This window comes from Mesoplodon densirostris, chromosome 9 (genome assembly GCF_025265405.1).
Source record: "Mesoplodon densirostris isolate mMesDen1 chromosome 9, mMesDen1 primary haplotype, whole genome shotgun sequence".
Classification (NCBI taxonomy): Eukaryota; Metazoa; Chordata; class Mammalia; order Artiodactyla; family Ziphiidae; genus Mesoplodon; species Mesoplodon densirostris.
Window position 1 is genome coordinate 37,070,282 of NC_082669.1, and position 21,535 is coordinate 37,091,816.

Sequence of the window (21,535 nt, forward strand, 5' to 3'; positions counted from 1 at the left end):
GAGGGTGTGGAGAAAAGGGAACCCTCTTGCACTGTTGGTGGGCATGTAAATTGATATAGCCGCTATGGAGAACAGTATGGAGGTTCCTTTAAAAACTAAAAAGAGAACTACCATAGGACCCAGCAATCCCACTACTGGGCATATACCCTGAGAAAACCATAATTCAAAAAGAGTCATGTACCACAATGTTCACTGCAGCACTATTTACAATACCCAGGACATGGAAGCAGCCTAAGTGTCTATCGACAGATGAATGGATAAAGAAGATGTGGCACATGTATACAATGGAATATTACTTAGCAATAATAAGAATCGAAATTGAGTCATTTGTAGTGAGGTGGATGGACCTAGAGTCTGTCATACAGAGTGAAGTAAGTCAGAAAGAGAAAAACAAATACTGTAGGCTAACACATATATATGGAATCTAAAGGAAAAAAATTGGTTCTGATGAATCTAGGGGCAGGACCGGAATAAAGACACAGACGTAGAGAATGGACTTGAGGACACGGGAAGGGGGAAGAGTAAGCTGGGACGACGTGAGAGAGTAGCACTGACAGATATACACTACCAAATGTAAAACAGATAGCTAGTGGGAAGCAGCTACACGACACAGGGAGATCAGCTCAGTGCTTTGTGACTACCTGGAGGGGTGGGATAAGGAGGGTGGGAGGGAGATGCAAGAGGGAGGTGGTATGGGGATATACATATGCATATAGCAGATTCACTTTGTTATACAGCAGAAACTAACACAGCATTGTAAAGCAATTATACTCCTATAAAGATGTTTAAAAAAAAACAAGAAATCTCACACACTGAGAAGTAAATTTAAAAAAAAAAAAGGAGTTTAATAGGGTACTCCATATACAGCTGGGACCCAAAAGTGGTTTCAGGTTAATAGTGCCCCCAGTGAATAGCAGAAGCAAACACAAATCCTTCCCACGGAACTTGAGTTCTCAAGCCAGTCCCATAGCAACTGTAAGATGGCTCTGACTGTGTGATTTATCTGAATTTCAGAGATGATGAATTGTGAGAGAAAAATGTGCATCTTAGAATTGATGAAATACTACATATTCTCTAATTGTTCACAGGAATGCCATTTTTTTTTCTGAATTGTCATCAGGTACCTGGAGACCTTACCATACATTATTGGTCTGCAGACCTTACTATACTGTTACTGGAATTCCTATGTAGACAATCATATCACCTGTACATAATGACAGTTTTGCTTTTTGTTTTCCAACCCTTAGATCTTTTCATTTTATTTTTATTTATTATTCTTACTCTTATTTTTTCCTTCATTTTATTATGTAATACCAGTACAACCCTGAATAGAAATGATGCTAGCGGACATACTTGTTTCATTCATTATTTTAAAGGAATGCTTTTAACATTTTACCACTTAATACAAAGTTTCCTGTGGGTATCTGGCTTATCAGATTAAGAAAATTTTTGTCAAGAATCATATGCAATTAATGCTTTTTCCTCATCCATCAAAACAAAATGTTTCTTTCTTTCAATCTGCTAGTATGGCTAATTATATTAATAGATTTCCTAAGGTTAAATCATCTTTGCATTTATGGGATCAAGCCACCAGGTTCAGGATTTTAAAAAAATCTGATGATATTTGGTCACATTGATTCATTTTGCTAATAATTTATCTAGATTTTCTGCATCTATGTTTTAGGTGAAACTATCTTACAATTTTCCTTTCTCATATACCTGCTGTCTGGTATGGTGTCAAAGTTATACTAGCCTCCTAAAATGAACCCACAACTTTCTATATATATTTTCCATTCTCACAAACAATCTGTGTAAGATGGGGTTATCTCTTGCTTGAAGTTTTGTTAAAATCTTGTCTGTAAAATTATCTGGACCTGGTGGTTTCTACTTGGTGTGTATGTATACGTAAAGGCAAGGGATGGAGATTTTAAACTGGATTCGATTCCTTTATTGATTATAGTTCTACTCAAGTTTTCTTCTTAAGAGAATTTTAACCTATATTTTTCTGGGATATTGTCTATTTCATCAGGATTTTACAACTTATTGGTATAAAAGTAATTTTTAAAATAGATTTTTAAAAATCTGTAGCAATTCTTTCCTTATTCATTCTTATTTTGTTCCTCATTAAACTTGCAAAGGGCTTCCCTGGTGGCACAGTGGTTAAGAATCTGCCTGCCAATGCAGGGGACACGGGTTCAAGCCCTGGTCTGGGAAGATCCCACATGCTGCAGAGCAACTAAGCCCATGTGCCACAACTACTGAGCCAGCATTCTAAAGCCCACGAGTCACAACTACCAAGCCTGCGTGCCACAACTACTGAAGCCCACGTGCTTAGAGCCTGTGGTCCACAACAAGAGAAGCCATCGCAATGAGAAGCCCTTGCACCGCAATGAAGAGTAGCCTCCATTCACTGCAACTAGAGAAAGCCCACACGCAGCAACGAAGACCCAACACAGCCAAAAATAAATAAATAAAATTAATTAATTAATTTAAAAAAACTTGCAAAGTACTACTTCATTGTTTAACTGTGTTTTCAAAGAATTAGTTTATGGATTTTTGTCAACTCTGTTTTTTTATCTTTTTTTCTATTAAATTATTTATATGCTCTTATCCTCCTTATTTCCTTCTTGTACTTCCTTTTCTCTGTTGTTCTTTTTCTAAGTCCTTAATTTGGCTGTTTGGTTCATTAATTTTCAGCAATTTAAAAATTTCTTCTACCAAACACCCTAGTGGTAGCACTGGACTTGGGTTCATTTTTAATGCGAAATCCTCAGTTTTAGGAAGAGACAGCTCCCTAGTCCGCAGAGTATTATAAATTCAGACTCTAGCAGCACCTGAAGGTGAGGCCTGAGACTTTGATTTCTATACAGACATGCTTTCCCCCACCTCAAAAACTAAGCAGAAGCAGATAAGCTTTGTTTGTCTCCCTGTGCTGGTGGATGCATTCTTTTTCTGGTCCACCTTTCCACCGAGGAAAACTGGAAACAAATCCCAAGTTTAAAACCTCATTTTGGGGCTTCCCTGGTGGTGCAGTGGTTAAGAATCCACCTGCCGGGCTTCCCTGGTGGCGCAGTGGTTGAGAGTCTGCCTGCCGATGCAGGGGACACAGGTTCGTGCCCCGGTCTGGGAGGATCCCACATGCCGCGGAGCAGCTGGGCCCGTGAGCCATGGCCACTGAGCCTGCGCATCCGGAACCTGTGCTCCGCAATGGGAGAGGCCACAACAGTGAGAGGCCCGCGTACCAGAAAAAAAAAAAAAAGAAGAATCCACCTGCCAATGCAGGGCACATGGGTTTGAGACCTGGTCCAGGAGGATCCCACATTCTGCGGAACAACTAAGCCTGTACGACACAACTACTGAGCCTGCGCTCTAGAGCCCGCGAGCCACAACTACTGAAGCCTGTGCGCCTACAGCCCATGCTCTGCGACAAGAGAAGCCACCGCAGTGAAAAGCCCGCGGACTGCAAGGAAGAGTAGCCCCTGCTCGCTGCAACTAGAGAAAGCCTGCGCGAAGCAACAAACACCCAAAGCAGCCAAAACTAAATAAAAATCAAATAAATAAATTTATTAAAAAAAACAAAAAAACCTTCATTCCGTGTCTATTCAAACATTAACTATTCAGAAAGGACTTTGTTGAATAATCTCTCTAAATAGTAAAGACCCCCTATGACTCTCATAGAGTATTTTATTTCCCCAAATGGTTATCTATCCCAACTGGTATGTTAGATATTTTGTTCATTTGTGGTTGTTTGTACCTGTCGCCTCCACCACCAAGAGAAGAGGGGCTTCATTTGATTGGATGTTTGCCAGGTAATTAAGCAAGATTTCACATTTTATTAGTTAGACATATTTTAAGGCAAAAGCAAAAACCTTAGCAAAAATTGAGATAGAGCACAGATATTACTTTCCTTTGAACTATGGTAGGTACATAGCCATCACAAATTATTCTCAGAGGATATCTTTGGGGGTATGAAATATATCATATGAACAAAGTGTACTCCAAACACATATGTACAGTTTAAAGAATATACAGTGAACACCCATGTAAGCACAATTGAGGTCATTGTGCACAACTGAGCAAACCATCAGACCCACAGATGCCCCCAGCCCTGTGTCCCTTTCTTATCACCAACTCCTCATCTCCCCCAGAGGTAACCATTATTCTGACTTAATGACCCCATAGATCTAACACAAAAACTCATTCATTCTTAGAGAATCAAGAATTACTATGTTTCAGCCTCAAGGAATTATTTTATGTCACTAATGACCTAGAAGACTCTAGAAAATGCTTTGAATAAGCAGATATAAGAAGAGTACAATTAGAATTACAACTTTTCCAGAATATTAACTATGCTGTAACATATCCATGAAGCTACTTAAGGAAACATATATATCAGAGAGTACTCTTATAGTCATCACCGTCAACCGGAAGGGCATATAAGATGACAGAATTTAACATCTCTACCAACTTAAAAAAAGAGACTCACACCTTTCAAGTTCTTTCTTTTGTCCTCCAAATGCAATCACAGTTCTAATTGCAGCTAACACCTCTTCAGCTACTGCTCCAGCTTTTGCATACGCCAAGAGTTCTTTATCAGTAAATGAAGATAGTATCTGTTTAAAAACACAATTGCAGATAATTTAAAATTTAACAAGTTAGTTGTATCTTTTGTAAAGAAAAAATAAATATATACACAAATGCTCCTTGTATGTTGCTGTATATAAACCTTTTACTCATCTTTGGTCATCATGTCCTACTTTTTAGTATACATATTAGAAGCCACTTCAAATTCTTTCTGGACTGAGATGGTATAAAACAAATTAAGTTAAAATTCTTATTTTCTCAGTATACCCCATGGATCCTCATATAAATAAATAAATCTGGGACTTTAAATCTCAGAAGGAGGTGTATACTATTAACATAAACATAACATATACTATTAACGTAAACCAATATAGCAAAAGGGGCAGTACATCAAGGAAATAGGGTGTGTACTCAACATAGCAATTGCTAATTGTACTCTAGCTCAGAAATATCAAGATAGGAGGCCAGAAGAACGCAGGGGACCAAGTACTGAGTAGTGACAGGACTACAGTCACTACTGTCATTACATGTCACTACTGAGTAGTGACATGCCGGGGAAGCAAGAGTTCTCTTTGCTAATGTTTCTGAGCAATACATTAAGCCACCAGGGAGGTCTCTGTTTTATGGATATGCTTCGATCCTTCTGTTTGGTCCCTGAGCATCTGTTCTGTAGAAGGAACAGTACTGGGTCCTTTGTATACACAGGATCTCACTGATTCTTCTCATTTGTGCAGTGAAGTAGGTATTATTTTCCCCACTCTATACATGAGGAAATGGAGGGATGAAGAGGTCAAGTAATTTCCTAGTATGTGAAATATCCAGTATTCAAGGCTTCAAAGCATGAATTAACAGCCACTGGAGTGAATCTCTCTAAAATCAGCCACTGACATGTGAACCCCTCTGGGATCCCAGAGGGCCCTGTGATAAAAACTGGATTAACTGGCATGGGCAAAGGACTAAGGTTAATATTTTAACCTGGAATACCTGACTAATCAACCATCTAACTAGATATTACACACAAGCAATTCAAATAAAATTCTGAGTAAACAGTATTACACTCTTTCAATAAATAATTTACAGCATTTGTGGACTCGTATGGATACGTAATAACAGTCTATTCCTTCATGTCATAAAAAGCTCAAAGTTATTTTGATTTTAATAGTGTATCTCTTCCTTTGCTGTGTGTGAAAGTAAAGGGAGCTATGATAGATGCAGGACTGGGTGGGTGAAGGGAAATGAACATTTATTAACTAGATTCTATGTGCGGATGTTGTACTGTATGTACCTTCTTCTTTGGTACCCAAAACAACAACCCACCGATGCACTAGACCTTCCTGACCTCTCAAAGTGACCTGCCTAGGGCTCCCCAGCACACTTGCCAGAATCACTCACAGCACTGGGGCTGAGTCAGGGAGGTCATTGTCATTCCTGAACAAATAGGTCTGCCTAATGCAAGAGGTGCACACAATATACTTTGGCTACTTTTCTCTGCTCCTTTTGAAACCTCACCCCACAACTATCAACCACACCAGAAGCAGCTGAAAACAGGAAGATTACTAGAAATATTTTTGAATTAGGAGCTTCAAAACATGCTATTTTAATTTATTGTTAAAGTATCAAGTACCATTCCAATTGATTCAATATACCTGGCTTCTCTACAACCTTCCATAACTATAAGCATATGATTAGACAAGACTATGGTAGAATCTTCATTAAGCGCTTTGTTTTGTTCTTTGTTTTTTAAGATATCATGCCTGTTGAAAGAAAATAACCTCAAAATATTCTGAGGGATATGGAAAGCCAACTTGCTGTTCCTCTAATATAAAATAATAGAATGGTGATACTTCACAATTACCCACATAAACTATATAAAATATCACTAACTCATCCTTTATTCCAAAGGCTGTAAATTTCTTAACAAGGCCTAATTGTATTAGTGCGAGATGCATGAAATTGTTATTCCTGTAAGTTAAAATCTAATATAGGCCACTTTATATTGTTCAAACTAATATAGTCAGAAGCAATTTTTTTTTTTTTCCCGGTACACGGGCCTCTCACAATTGTGGCCTCTTCTGTTGTGCAGCACAGGCTCCGGACGCGCAGGCTCAGCGGCCATGGCTCACGGGCCAAGCCGCTCCATGGCATGTGGGATCTTCCCAGACCGGGGCACGAACCCGTGTCCCCTGCATTGGCAGGCGGACTCTCAACAACTGAGCCACCAGGGAAGCCCAGAAGCAATAGTTTTGACCACCACAGATGTTTTGACCTTCACCTTTGTCCCTTTTTTCCAATTCTCAATGTAGGTTTTTGTTTTATTTTGTTTGAGATAATTTATACATGCTTTATTTTTTTAAACTTGTTATTTTGAGATAATTGTAGACATAAAAGCAGTCATAAGAAACAATATAGTCAGAGCACATATCCCCTTCATCTAGTGTTCCCCAAATAATAACACCTTCAAAACTTCAGAACAATATCACAGCCAGAAATTTAACATTTAACATTAATCCATCAATGTTATTCAGATTTACTAGTTTTACATGCACTCATGTGTGTGTGTGTGTGTGTGTGTTTAGTTCCAAGCAATGTTATCACCTATGTAGATTCGTATGACTACAGTCATGATACAGAACAATTCCATCACAAGGATCCCTCAGTGCTACTTTTTGTAGTCACAGCCACTTCCTTCCCTACTCCTCACTTCTCCCATCCCCACCATCCCTAAGCCCTGAAAACCGCTTATTTGCTCTATCTACAATTTCATCATTTCAAGAATATTATATAAATGGAGTCATAAGGTATTTGACCTTTTGGGATTGGCTTTTTTCACCAAGTATAAATCTCTGGAGACTCATCCAGGTTGGTGTGTGTATATCAATACTTCTTTCCTTTTTATCACTGGATAGTACCCATAGTATGGATGCACAACAGTTGTTTAACCATTAACCTGTTGAAGAATATCTGGGGTTGTTTCAGTTTGGGGCTATTACTAATAAAGCTGCTATGAACATTTGACTATAGATTTTTACATGAACATGATTTTCTTTACTCTTAGATAAATGCCCATTACAATTTGCTGGATTGTATGGTAATTGCATGTTCAGTTTTATAAGAAACTGCAAACTATTTTTCAGGTTGCTGTACCATTTTTCATTCCCACCAACAATCTATGAGTGATCCTGTTTCACCGCATCTCAGCAGCATTTGGTGTTTCACTATTTTTTAGTTTAGCCATTTTGGTAGATGTATAATGATACCTCATTGCAGTTTAATTTGCTTTTCACTGGTGGCTAATGATGCTAAACAATCTTTCATGTGCTTAACTGCCATGTGTATATCCTCTCTGATGAAATGTCTGTTCATGTCCTTTGCCCATTCTTTAATTGGTTTATTTGGGTTTTGTTTTTTTTTTAACTATCGAATTTTGAGCATTCTTTATATTTACATTATAGTCGATACTAGTCCTTTGTCAGATATATGATTTTCACATTATTTTTTTCCCAGTGTGTAGCTTGTCTTTTCATCCCCTTTACATGGCTTTCAGAGAGCAAAAGTTATAAATTTTGACAAAGTCTAATTTATAATTTCTTTTTAAGGATCAAGCTTTTAGTATCAAATCTAAGAACTCTTTGCCTAGGCCTAGATCCCAAAGATTTTCTCCTATTTTCTTTCTAAAAGTTTTATAACTTTACATTTTACGTATAAATCCACAATCCATTTTTAGTTAATTTTTGTGTAGAGTGTGAAGTTTTGGATGAAGTTTTGGACTTTTCTCTTTAACCTCTGGATGTCCAATTGTTCCAGCACTATTTGCTGAAAAGACCATTCTTCTGCCATTGAATTGCTTTCGTACCTTCATCAAACATCAGCTGGGCATATTTGTGTAAGTATATTTCTGGGTTCTCTATTGTTTCATTGATCTATGTGTCTATCCCTCCACCAATATACTATAGCTATATAGTAAGTTTTAGTATCAGGTAGACAAATTCCTCTCACTTTATTCTTCTTTGTCAAAATTGTTTTAGCTATTCTAGAGCCTATATCTTTCCATATAAATTTTAAAATAAACTTGCTTATCTATGTCCACAAAAAAACCTTTCTGGAATTTTTAATAGGAAATGCCTTAAACCTACAGATCAGTTTGAAAAAAGAAATCAACATTTTACTGTGTTCAGTCGTCTAATCCATGAACACACTATGTCTCTCCATTTATTTAGCCTTGATTTCTTTCATCACATTTAATAATTTTCAGCATACAGATCCTATATATGTTTTGTGAAATGTACACTTAAGCATTTCATTTTACTTGGAGTTACTCTAAATGGTATTAATTTTAATTTAACACTTAAATATTGGTTTATGCATGTTCATTGTTAGTATGTAGAAATGCAATTGATCTGGTATCCTCTGACCTTTCCAAACTCAGTTGTTAGTCCTAGGAAATTGTTTGTAGATTCCTTGAGATTTTCAACTTAGAAACTTACATTATCTATAGTTTTATTTCTTCCTTTCTCATCTATATGTCTTTTATTTCTTTTTCTTGCCTTGTTGCAGTGGCTAGAAGTTCTAGTACTTTGTTGAAACAGTGGTGAGCATGGTCTTCCTTATTTCTAGTCTTAAGGGGAAAACATCAATCTTTCACTTTAAGCATGATATTAGCTGTAGAGTTTTTACAGATGATCTTCATCAAGTTGAGGTAATATCTTTCTATTCTTCACTTCCTGAGAGGTTTTTTTTTCATCATCAATGTGTGTTAGATATTGTCAAATGTTTTTTCTCTGTCAACTGATATGATCACACAGGTTTTCTTCTTTAGCTTATTGATATGGTAGATAACATGGATTGATTTTCAAATGTTGAAGCAGCCTTGCATAGCTGAAACAAATTCCACCTGGTCATAGTACATTATTCTTTCTATACATTGCCAAATCTAGTTTGCTAATATGTTACTGAAGAATTTTTATTCTTAGTCCATGAAAGATACTGATCTACCATTTTCTTTTTTTTTTTTTTTTTTGTATTGACTTTGTCTGGTTTTGGTATCAGGTTAATACTGGTTTCATAAAATGAGCTGGGAAGCATTCCTGCTTTGGGGGGAAAAAAGAAAAAGTCTTCTTTCTTCTGGGGGAGATTGTATAAAATTGGTATCAGTTCTTCTTCAAATGTCTGGTAAATTTTTCCAGTAAAATCATCCGTGCCTGGAGAATTCTTTCTCAGGAGCTCTGAAGTTACAAAATAAATTTCTTTAATGATTATAGGGCTATGCAGATTGTCTATTTCATCTTAGTTGAATTTTGGTAGTTTGTGGTTATCAAGGAGTTCATCTCTAAGTTTTCAAATTATGAGTATAAAGTTTTTTGTAATATTTCATTTATCTTTTTAATGTCTGTGGGATTTGTAGTAATATTCCATATTTCAATCTTGATATTGTGATTTGTCTTCTTTCTGTCAGTCTTGCTAATTTTATTGACTTTTTTTTGAAGAACGAACTGTTTCCTTGATTTTCTCTATTACTTTCCTATTTTCAAGTTCACTGATTTCTGCTCTTACCTTTATTGTTTCCTTATTCTGCTTGCTTTGGTTTTATTTTGCTCTTCTTTTTTCTAGTTTCTTGAGGTAGGAACTTACATTATTGATTTTAGATCTTTGCTCATTTCTAATGTAGATATTTAACGCTATAAATTTCTCTCAACACTTCTTTAGCTGCACCCAAATATTTTGGTATTTTATGGTTTTGTTTTCATTCAGTTATATTTATTTTTTTCTTTGAAACTTCTTTTACAACCCAAGGATTATTTTAACATGTACTGTTTAATTACCAAATATTTAGAGACTTTCTCAGTGTTGTTATTTGTTTCTAGTGGGATACCACTGTAGTCATAGAAAACACTTTGATGGTTTCAATTCTTTTAAATTTGTTGAGGTTTGTTTTATGGGCCAGGATATGATATATATTGGTGAATGTTTAATGTGTATCCTACTGTTGTTGGGTACAATGTTTTATGAACACCAATTAGATCCTATTGGATGACTGTGTTGGTCAGATCTTCTATAGTCTGATTTTTTGTCTAGTAATTCCATCAATGCTGAGCAAGGATAATAAAATAATTGTGGTTTTTCTATTTCTCCCTTCAATGTTCTCAGTTTTTACTTCATTTAATTTGAGGCTTTGTTATTTGGTGCATACATATTTTGGATAATTATGTCTTCCTGGTGGAATGATCCCTATTATCATTATGTAATGCTCCTCTTCTTTGTAGTAATTTTCTTTGTTCTGAAGTTTATATTATCAGATATTAATACAGCCATTCCCTAAAAAAAGTAATGTTTGCATGTCTATCTTTTTCCATCCTGTTATTTCCCTCTACCTATGTTGTTGAATTTGAAGTTTCTTGTAAGCAGCAGATACTTGGTAGGTCATGTTTTTTAAATCAACTCTGCCAATTTCTTTTTTGATTTGTATATTTTAACTATTTACATTTAAGGTAATTAATATGTGAGCAGTTAAGTCTACCATTTTAGTATCTGTTTTCTATATATTTCCTCTGTTTCTCATTCCTCTGCTTCTCTTTTCTTGCCTTCCTGAGAGTTACTTGATCAAGTTTTAGGATTCCATCTTGACTTATTTATAGTGGTTTTGAATATATCTTTTTGCTTAGGTTTTGTAATAGTTGTTCTGGATGTTATAATATTCATGTGACTTATAAAAATCAACATTTTACCACTTATAATTTTTGGTTCAATCATCAAATATGATTTAGAAATCTTCTGGAGAAAGAAAAGCCCAAATTTCTGCTCTTTCTGTTCTTCCTTTTCCCTTCCTGATGCTCCAATATTTCTTATATCACTTCCCTTCTGTTTGAAGAACTTCACTTAGCCAGTCTTTAATAGTAGGTATGTTAATGGAAGGTTCTTCTATAGTTTTCCATGATCTGAGAATGTTTTTATTTCCCCACCATTCCTGAAAAATATTTTTACCAAGTATTCAGTTGACAGTTCTTTTCTTTAAGCACTTGAAAAATATTTTGCCACGTCCTTCTGGTCTTTTGTAGTTTCAGATGAGAAATATAATGTCATTCAAATTGGTGTTCCCTAGTAGGTAATGTGTTGTTGCTCTTTAGCTGCTTTTAATTTTTTTCTTTGTCTTTAGTTTTCAGTAATTTAATTATGATTTGTTTAATCATGGATTTCTTTGAGTTTATCCTGTTTGAGGTTAGCTTAGCTTCTTGGATCTCAAGGTTTTTTTTTTTTTTTTTTTTGGCTGCATTGGGTCTTCGTTGCTGCATGCAGGTTTTCTCTAGTTGTGTTGAGCAGGGGCTACTCTTCGTTTCAGTGCGCAGGCTTCTCATTGCAGTGGCTTCTCTTGCTGTGGAGCACGGGCTCTAGGTGTGCGGGCTTCAGTAGTTGTGGCTCGCGGGCTCTAGAGCGCAGGCTCAGTAGTTTTGGCACGTGAGCTTAGTTGCTCCGCAGCACATGGGATCTTCCCCGACCAGGGATCGAACCCACGTCCCCTGCATTGGCAGGAAGATTCTTAACCACTGCACTACCAGGGAAGTCCCGGACCTGAAGGTTTGTCTTTTACAAATCTTGGAATTTTTCAGCAATTATTTCTTCCAATACTCCATCAGCCTTACTTTTCTTTCTTTTGGGACTCTGAAGGTAACAAATATTCTATCTTTTGTTATTGTCCAACAGGTGCCTGAGTCTCTTTTCATTTTCTCTGTTTGGGGTGGGGGTGTGTATGAATTCTATTGTTCTACCTCCAGGTATACTGATTCTCTCTTGTCATCTCCACTCAACAAGATTAAGCCCATCCATCATGACTTTTATTTCTGCTGCTATATCTTTCCATTCTCTAATTTCATTCTGTCCTTTTTTCATAACTTATTTTTCGTTGCTGGTGTTTTCTATTTTCTTTTGTTTCAGGAGAATTTGTAATTGATTAGTGAAGCATTTTTATGATGACTGCTCCAAAATCCATGCCAAACAATTCTAACACATGAATTATCTCAAGAGTGGTCAGTTAACTGTTTTTTTCTCATTCAAGCTGTGATTTTCTTTCTTGGTATGACAAAAGTGATTTTTTTATTATATCCTGGACATTTTGTCTATTATGTTAGGAGACTCTGAGTCCTATATAAATCTTTTATTTTAGCAAGCAGTTACCGTGTTTGGGTTTAGCATGCAATTCTTGACCTACTTTTGTGAGCTGTGGTTCCAGGAGCAGTTTTACATTCAGAGTCTTTCTGGTATTATTTTTTGCCAGCATGGTTTATATAGAGTTGCTGGGGCCCCTGCTTCTGCTACCTGAGGGAGTGGAAGTGATTTCTTAAGGTCAGACCACCAGGTATCTCTTGTTGGGGCAGGATATGGTAGCTTCCCCTCCCTGTGCCCTCTAGCTGACCCAGTGTCTCTGGGTGGGGTTAGAGAGTTGCATGCAGAGATCAAAAGAGGCTTCCTGGAGTAGGAAGCTTGCTGGGACTAAGTCCCTTCCTGTTCTACATTCTTGCACTGGTGCCTCTGGGTTAGAGAAGAGAGCCTCAGGTTCACAGGAGCTTCCTAAACTGGGCCACATTTCTTTTTTAATATGATTGACAACCAGATAATTTAAGAAATTTGTTTCAAACCATACCAAAAGCTTATGGCAGAGTGAACTTAGGTCTCCAGCAATAAGCCTAGGGCTCCATTTATTAAATAAATAGTATCTGAAGCAATGCACAATTACTTATTAAGAGATTAACTTACTGCTTTTTCCCATAACTTAACTAGAACAAACATGAATATATTTTAAAACAGTTTTTCAACAAATACTGATATGAAGCATCTGCCACCTGACTTGTTTAATATCCTAGTAAACAGGAAAATCAATTAACACAAAAGCTTTGGCCAAATATTTCAACAGACTAATGCAGAGATACAATTTAGCCACCAAGAACACCACTTAAACACTGTGTTAGTCTCAGTAACAAATAACAGAGTTCTAAGAACTTCAATTTCTTCCTCCATTAAATGAGATAATATCTATACTTCAGAAAAATATGTATTTCATGGCTTTGAGGAAGAAGATAATATAATAGAGGGGAAAAATATTCTGTAATATTCTACAACCTCCTTCTTCATATATAGAAAATATTACAGTTAAATACTGCAAAAGGCATAATATCTGCTAATTCTGGGGGAGATTAAAATATGTTGTTATTTTATTCTCTGAAATTCCCTGGGATTTTTTAACCTAAAAAGTGGGATCTGGATAATAAGGTCCTATTGTATAACACAGGAAATTATATTCAATATCTTGTGATAAACCATAATGGAAAATATGAAAAAGAATGTATATATATGTATAAGTGAATCACTTTTCTGTACAGCAGAAATTAACTGTACTTCAATACGTTTTTTAAAAAAGAAAAATATGTATTTGCCTGACACAGTAGATACTAAAAAAATGGCAGTTATTGTTTATAATAACAAAACAATATCCACCCTACAGGGTTAAGTTTTTTTAATTTCTTAATACTTACAGCCTGATTTATTTTGTGTTAGGCTTGGCTTTGGTTGGCCCTCCGTTATTTTATGACCTTTTGCCACATGAATGTGTAATGCCTTCTCTAATTTTTCTTTTTCTCTAAGAAATTATGTACTGGTCCAATCTCTCCACTGCCACCCACTCTTACGTGAAATCAGTTTAAAATGAACACCACACACAGTCTTGAAAGAGAAAGGCCTGTGTGTGGAGGTGGGGAGGGCCGTTTGTACTGCTTTGCCTTTGTGACTGGGAGAAAGAACTGTAGACTTTGGATTTACACGCATATGGGACTAGAAGATACCTCTTTTTAAAAAATTGTTTTCACACCAAGGGATTTAAGTATGTATAAACACAGTCATTTATAATGCTGACAAAACTGTTCAATCAATTTCCAAGTTAAATAAAATCTACAAAAACATTCAAATCAATAATGGTTATTGAATGGGACCTATGTGTTGTTCACTGAACTTGAAGCTCTTCCTGAATCTCTACTTATGAATATGGAACTGCCTACCAGGGAACACAGCTTGCCAAAAGCTGAGCATGTCTTTTACATGAAGGCAGAGGATAAGATGGGACAGCTACTTCTTTCTTTCTCATCCCTTCCCCAAATAACTGCTGGGCAAGGACAGCACAGAGTCCTGGTAGGTATAAGACTCAGTGAGATTGCACCTGCTTATTCCCATTGATCGTGAAGAGAAGGTTCGAAACCAAGTATCAAATACAGAGTCAGGATCATCAAGTGAGAAAAACAGCCTTCCGCTGTGTGGAGTTATGGGGGTGTTTCGGGAGTGGAGACAGTTTAAAATCTGGATTCACAGGCTTCACCTACCTTTGCCCAGATAGCAGCTGACAGACCAAGAACAGGACTGAGGGCTAAAATCACAAGGGTTAACTTCCAACCTTGTGTAAATCCTACTATAAAACCGGTGAAGAATGTTGCCACTGACTGAAAGAATATTCCAATTTTGTCACCAATTCCGTCATTAATTTTGGAGACGTCACTAAAAGAAGAGACGGTGTTAGAAATAAACATCAGAACTGTGAACACAGAACTTTTCTCCTGCATCTAGCTGGGTTTTTTGTTTGTCTCAGTGTGGGGTAAATTAGTTTACATCTAGGATCTTGCACAGTAACGTCCCCAGCAAGCATCACGTTGCTGCTCTAATGCACACTCCCAGAGGATTTTCTTGAGTCTGGCAAGTCCAACACCTCATTCATTGCTAGTCATGCAGGTCTCCTCATACCCTGCCAGGGTTCTGGGAATGAAAAGATGCGTGAGACACGATTGCGGCTCAGAAGGAATTTCGTTTCATAATTACTTCTGAGTGATGCACTAACGTCTCCTAACAGATCTGATGACTTCTCTTTCATTTTTTAAGAGTCAGAAGCACATCGGAGTTTGACATAAACCCAGGTACTTACTCTGAGAGCCGGGTGTTAAGTTCTCCAACGTCATGCACGTCAAACCAGCCCACCTCCTGCCGCATGATAGCATGAAAAAACTGTTTTCTAATTTTGTATACTTGTCTTCCAGCTGCCAGGCACCAGAATGAAACCTGGATGTAAGCGGCGACAAGCACGCCAGCCCCGATTCCACTGTAATAATAGGCGTACCTGAAAAACGACAAGAAAACTGCACATGCTCTGCTTTCTCATCAATGCACCTTTCCACAACAGACCACTCATCCTGCCTTTTTTGGTTATCTGGCTATCTTGACCTCCTTCACGAGCAGAACTGATGGTCGGCATCCAACTATGGCTGCCCTGTTACAGTGTCATGCTTAAGGGTGTGGTTTCTGTTTTGGCTCAAAGCCCCACTCTTCACTTAACTGCTGTGTAGCCTTGGTTAACCTTTCTAAGCCTCAGTTTTCTGATTGGTAAAATGGAGAGAAGAACTTTAACCCAGTGGGACTTCCCTGGCGGTCCAGCGGTTAAGACTCCACGCTTCCACTGCAGGGGGCGCAGGTTCGATCCCTGTTTGGGGAACTAAGATCTCGCATGCCGCAAGGCACGGCCATTAAAAAAAAAAAACTGTTACACAGTAACGTATGAATACACTTGGGCCCATGCCCAGCACACAGTTAGCAACCAGAGAATGCCGGCTATTGTAAAAGACTTGTGTGGTGCCTTCAAGCATCACAGCATCAGGTAATCTACCACTGCCATCCTGCGTACTTGGATTACCTCCGTATCAGCTGATGAGCACTTGGGGTGGTTTCTGCACATTGGAGAATGGAAACAAGTGACAGATTTTGCCAGAAAGTTGAACCAAGAGATGGAAATGGTCCTGTGATCTTTTGGGTTATTCATCTGGCAAAGCTTAGATGCCATGGGACAATTGAAAATGAAAAGTATTTTTATATCATCTGCCCAACTGGCCATCATAAATTATCCTGAAATGCTTAATGAATCAAGTAGCAGTCCTTCCAGTTTAAATTCTAAAAATAAAGAACATGAGCATCTTCTAAACCCAGACCCTTGACCATCTAGAAATGCTAAATTTGTGTTTCCTCACCTGAGTCTTCATGCTGAAAAAAGCAAGCAACCCATGTGCTTCACTAAGCACTTACATTTTAGGTAAAGACAAACATGCTAAAATGAAATACAGGATTCCAAAATTCCTGTTTTTAAAAGTTCACTACTTGCCACCCTCAAAGAAAAATGCTTCTATAAACCATGCAGAAGCTATAAAAATGGCATTGTGAAAAAGAAACGAAATTGAGTTATTTGTAGTGAGGTGGATAGACCTAGAGTCTGTCATACAGAGTGAAGTAAGTCAGAAAGAGAAAAACAAATACCTTATGCTAACACATATATATGGAATCTAAGGAAAAAAAAAAAGGTCATGGAGAACCTAGGGGTAAGACGGGAATAAAGACACAGACCTACTAGAGAATGGACTTGAGGATATGGGGAGGGGGAAGGGTAAGCTGTGACAAAGTGAGAGAGTGGCATGGACATATATACACTACCAAACATAAAATAGATAACTAGTGGGAAGCAGCCGCATAGCACAGGGAGATCAGCTCGGTGCTTTGTGACCACCTAGAGGCGTGGGATAGGGAGGGTGGGAGGGAGGGAGAGGCAAGAGGGAAGAGATATGGGAACAGATGTATATGTATAACTGATTCACTTTGTTATAAAGCAGAAACTAACACACCATTGTAAAGCAATTATACTCCAATAAAGATGTAAAAACAATAAATAAATAAAATAAAAATTTTTTAAAATGGCAGTGTGATAACCATATAGTTGCTGATGTCAATGTTTGCAACTTGGTGTAAACATATCTTCCCCAAGCTATACCTGGTAATTTACAATGTATTTATCAGGGAAGATGTACTTAGAATACTAAATTTTAGTTAATAGATAACAATATTTAATTATGATCCAAGTGTTAATGATATAGCAAGAGATAGTTAAAAAGAAACCTCATTTAAGAAGTAGAATGCATGCTTTGAGAATGAATTAATGCACTGTACGTCAGTCTATGTTTACTCAAAACACACCTGTGTTTAAGCATTTATAAGACGATTACAAGACATTCTGTTTTTCATCAATATTTTTAAAATGCCTCTCTATAGGAATATTTGGAGGTAATTCTCATCTTTCAAAATATGGTCAAATATCTCCATTTCCCTCAAATCTATGGAACGATTTATAAGATAATGTGGAATCATTATCTTCTGAATCACTAACTAATACCTTTGGACATGTTTTATAAGCTGTTCTGAGAGCAAACTTCAAGATAAGTAAATCATTAATGAAAGCTTCCCCAAGGTGAGTTAAGGTTAAAAGGACTATATTTATTCTGGGACGTCTTGTTTCATAGTTTAGAATTAGATGCTGTGTTAAAAAAAAAAAAATCCTGTCGACTGATCTCATGATATCATGACTAAAAATATCCAGGAATCAAACTAATAATTACAAAGCCATTGCAAATAATAATTCCTAATTTAACTGCATTTTAAATAAGGCCACTTTGAACTCCTCTAATTTCCCTCTAGATGATATTCTATATGTACCAATGCTTACATCAGTCTAATCCAGGCTTAACCTTAACTTTAGCACATCTTATGCAGCAAATTATTTTCTTTAAAAAAAAATCTTACATTGTATCCTCCTAGAAACAATGATGTTGCTCTCCTCAAAACTTTGAATCTTTATTATAATAATGCAAAATTTTAAACATTGCTACAACTGGATTGAGACTGAAATGCTTAGCAATAGTAAGGAAAACATCTACTTACGTGGTCATTTCCTCCTCCAGCTTTTTGCCGAAATACGTACTGTCCATAAAACCTAGATCACCACAAAGCATATACCGTTATGTCTCTTTGTTTTCCATTAAAAATGAATCAAACTTGTGTCACTTAACAATTTACACAAAAATAGGTCAAGCTGATTTAATTTCAATTACGTGTAAGCACCACGGCATCCATTCAAATCTTTTACTACCAGCTGTGTGCAACCACACACACACACAATTCAATGAAGCTATTTGCAAGAAGAAAGCCACACTGATTAAGGAGTCTGTCAGCAGAAATACTAGTGTCCCTGGATTAAAATATTTTATGAAATATCACTGCAAGATGACATAGAGAAAAATCTTTTCTAGGCGCTTTGTCCTGATAAATATCAGTGCAGACTTGACACTAAAGCACTTAGTATTTCAAATAGAACACTGAATTTCTCCAGTTTTTATTTTTATTTTAAAAATATAAAATACAGGGACTTCTCCAGTGGTGCAGCAGTTAAGACTCTGAGCTCCCAACGCAGGGGGCCCAGGTTCAATCCCTGGTCAGGGAACTAGATCCTACATGCATGCCACAACTAAGAGTTCACATGCCACAACTAAGGAGCCAGTGAGCCGCAACTAAGGAGCCCACTGGCCACAACTAAGGAGTTGGTGAACCACAACTAAGGAGCCCACGAGCCTCAACTAAGGAGCCCACCTGCCACAACTAAGGAGCCAGTGAGCCACAACTAAGGAGCCCACCTGCCGCAACTAAGGAGCCAGGGACCCGCAACTAAATAAATATAAATAAAAGAATTGCTAAAATATATATATATATATATATATATATATATATATATATATATATATATAAAACACAAAGAAAAACGTCATAAATACCAGTCAGCTCGTCATGCAGTATTAGCAAATGTTAACATTTTGGGACAAGGTACATTAAAACTTTAACACCCCCGCCTAAATACACACACACACACACACACACACACACACACACACACACACACGCACTAGCCACTCTTCATTATTCTGGCCTATTTTCCATGTCAGTATGTGTGTATATATGTGTATCTTTATTTTTTCTAAGTTGCATCTATTTCAGCTGCTTCCAATATCTTACTTTTACAAGCAATGCTGCATTAAACCTGTATATATATATTAAATACAGTGAATATTTTTGCAGGATAAGTTGTCATAATCAAGATGGCTGGATCAATAGGGAGGCGCACTGTAAATCTTGTAGTTATTTCAAAAGCTACAGTATAACGTGAGAGAGCCTGGGTCAGATGAGTGTGATTTTGACAGGTGCGGGAAAGAGGAAGAAAAGTTTTTCCAGCAAAGGGAACAACACAGACAAAAGTTCAGTGCATGTTTAAAGAATGAATAAGCCGCTTTGGCGGGGGTGTGGGTGTGTTGTGTGGATGGAAGGAGGTGGATATATGGTTGAAAGATAATCTAGGCTCCACAGGTACGGTGTATAAAAACTAGTAGGCATTCCCTGGTTTTGAGCAGAAAAGGACAAGAGTAGAGGTTTGGTCTAGGATGACTTAGCTACCAGAAATGTGTAGTTTAACTGGAACGGGGGAGACTGACAGATGCAGCTACTGCAATTATGTAAGGAAAGAAGGTGGAAATGAGAATAGGAAAGAAGGAAAGTGCCCATAAGATTTAGAGAGTGAGAAGTTACAGGCTCTAGCAACCGATGGAACGGAAGTAGCAAGAGTAACAATAAAAAACGACCAAGACCTCGAGTTTAAGCATCGGGACAAGGGTGATGTCGTGGTGGGAAATAAGAAGTCAGCAAAAAGACGAGATCTGGGCAGATGTGAGCAGATGATTAGTTCAGTTCTGAAGATCTTTATTCTGTGGTACCCGGGACATTCTACTGAAGATGTCCAGTAAGTATTCAAACTGTGGCCTTCCAGTTCTAGACAGAGTTACGTCTTAAGATGTAGGAGTCTCACATCTTAGAGGTCAGAGCTAAATTCAAGAAAGAAAAAAGCCATCTCTTCTCACCTGTGAGGACAGGATGGCAGGTAGGGAGGAAATGACAACGAAGCACAGCACCCCACGGAAGGCTACATTTAGGAGTAAGAGAGAAAGTAGGAAGCCATACAGAGATGCAGAGATGTAGCAAAACATGCAGCAGAGAAACTCGACAGCTTCCACCTTATGTCAACTGGAGTAAGTGTACAGATAAATTTCTAATCAGTTATGAGATTGCTTCTGCTCCATATTTTCAAAGATAAAACAGGATATTAAATATTGATAGCTGGGTGAGGATTTTTCTCCAAATAAGTCTCAGAAGATCTCTCATTGCAGATGATCTAGGCAGGAAATGTCAATAGTGTATCACAACCAAATCAAGACAAATTTTCAAGTCTAACTAAATACCTGTTTTCTACTCATTGCTACTACCAGTTTTCTCAATTCTAGAGATAAGGGACCAAGAGAATTTGAACAAACATTCTTTGGCAATGGTGGCTTCCAGGTCTACTATCACATTTATTCAGCTCAGAAAGTAAAAATTATGTTCAAGGTCAAAACTGAGTCCTTTATGTTTATGTGTACAATATTATCTCTCTCAGTGTGTGTGTGTGTGTGTATATATATATATATATATATATATATATATATATATAATTTCAGTCATCAGAAACTAACTCTTGCACAAAGTACCTTTTATTTGTGCTTCGGTGGTGTCAAAGAGCACCAGGAAATTAAAAAATGGAGCATTCAAGTCCTCTGACAGAGATGATCTCTACTCACCAAAGCATGAAATAAAGATATGTTCTTTAGACTCCCTCCAATCAACTTTTCTTTTCCTCCTATCAACTTTTATTAATTAAGAGCTCTCTGGCCCAGAGATTTTTCTTTCCTCTATGAGTCTCTCATAAAATTCTTAACCTGAGGCATTTTTTTTCAGAAAACCAAAACTTTCAGGCTGAAATGACTTTAGAGATCATACAGTCCAATAACTTTTTACCTGTATGGATCTCAAAGGGCTACTGCCCAGACCAACTGTTATAAAGAAGAATACTGGAAAAGTATCCAAAAATTATTATTATTTTTCAGTGAGAAAATCCAGAAACTCTCTGGGCTGTAAAACAACATCAGCCAAATAATTAGTAGAGAAAAGCCACATTTTTTTTATCCTAAAACCAAAT

The 21,535-nt window shown here is 37.1% G+C and overlaps 1 protein-coding gene across 4 annotated transcripts in view; it reads right to left on the reverse strand.

The window, feature by feature from the left end:
- The window catches only part of ABCB1 (ATP binding cassette subfamily B member 1), a 108,878-nt gene that overhangs the window by 58,124 nt on the left and 29,219 nt on the right, over window positions 1-21,535 (reverse strand). For all 4 annotated transcript variants that reach the window (XM_060108867.1, XM_060108868.1, XM_060108870.1 and 1 more), the window contains exons 5-8: window positions 18,364-18,415; window positions 15,536-15,727; window positions 14,943-15,114; window positions 4,489-4,613 (exon numbers count right to left, since the gene is read on the reverse strand). In XM_060108867.1, coding sequence (XP_059964850.1) covers window positions 4,489-4,613; window positions 14,943-15,114; window positions 15,536-15,727; window positions 18,364-18,415 — 541 coding nt within the window. The remainder of the gene's footprint in view (window positions 1-4,488; window positions 4,614-14,942; window positions 15,115-15,535; window positions 15,728-18,363; window positions 18,416-21,535) is intronic.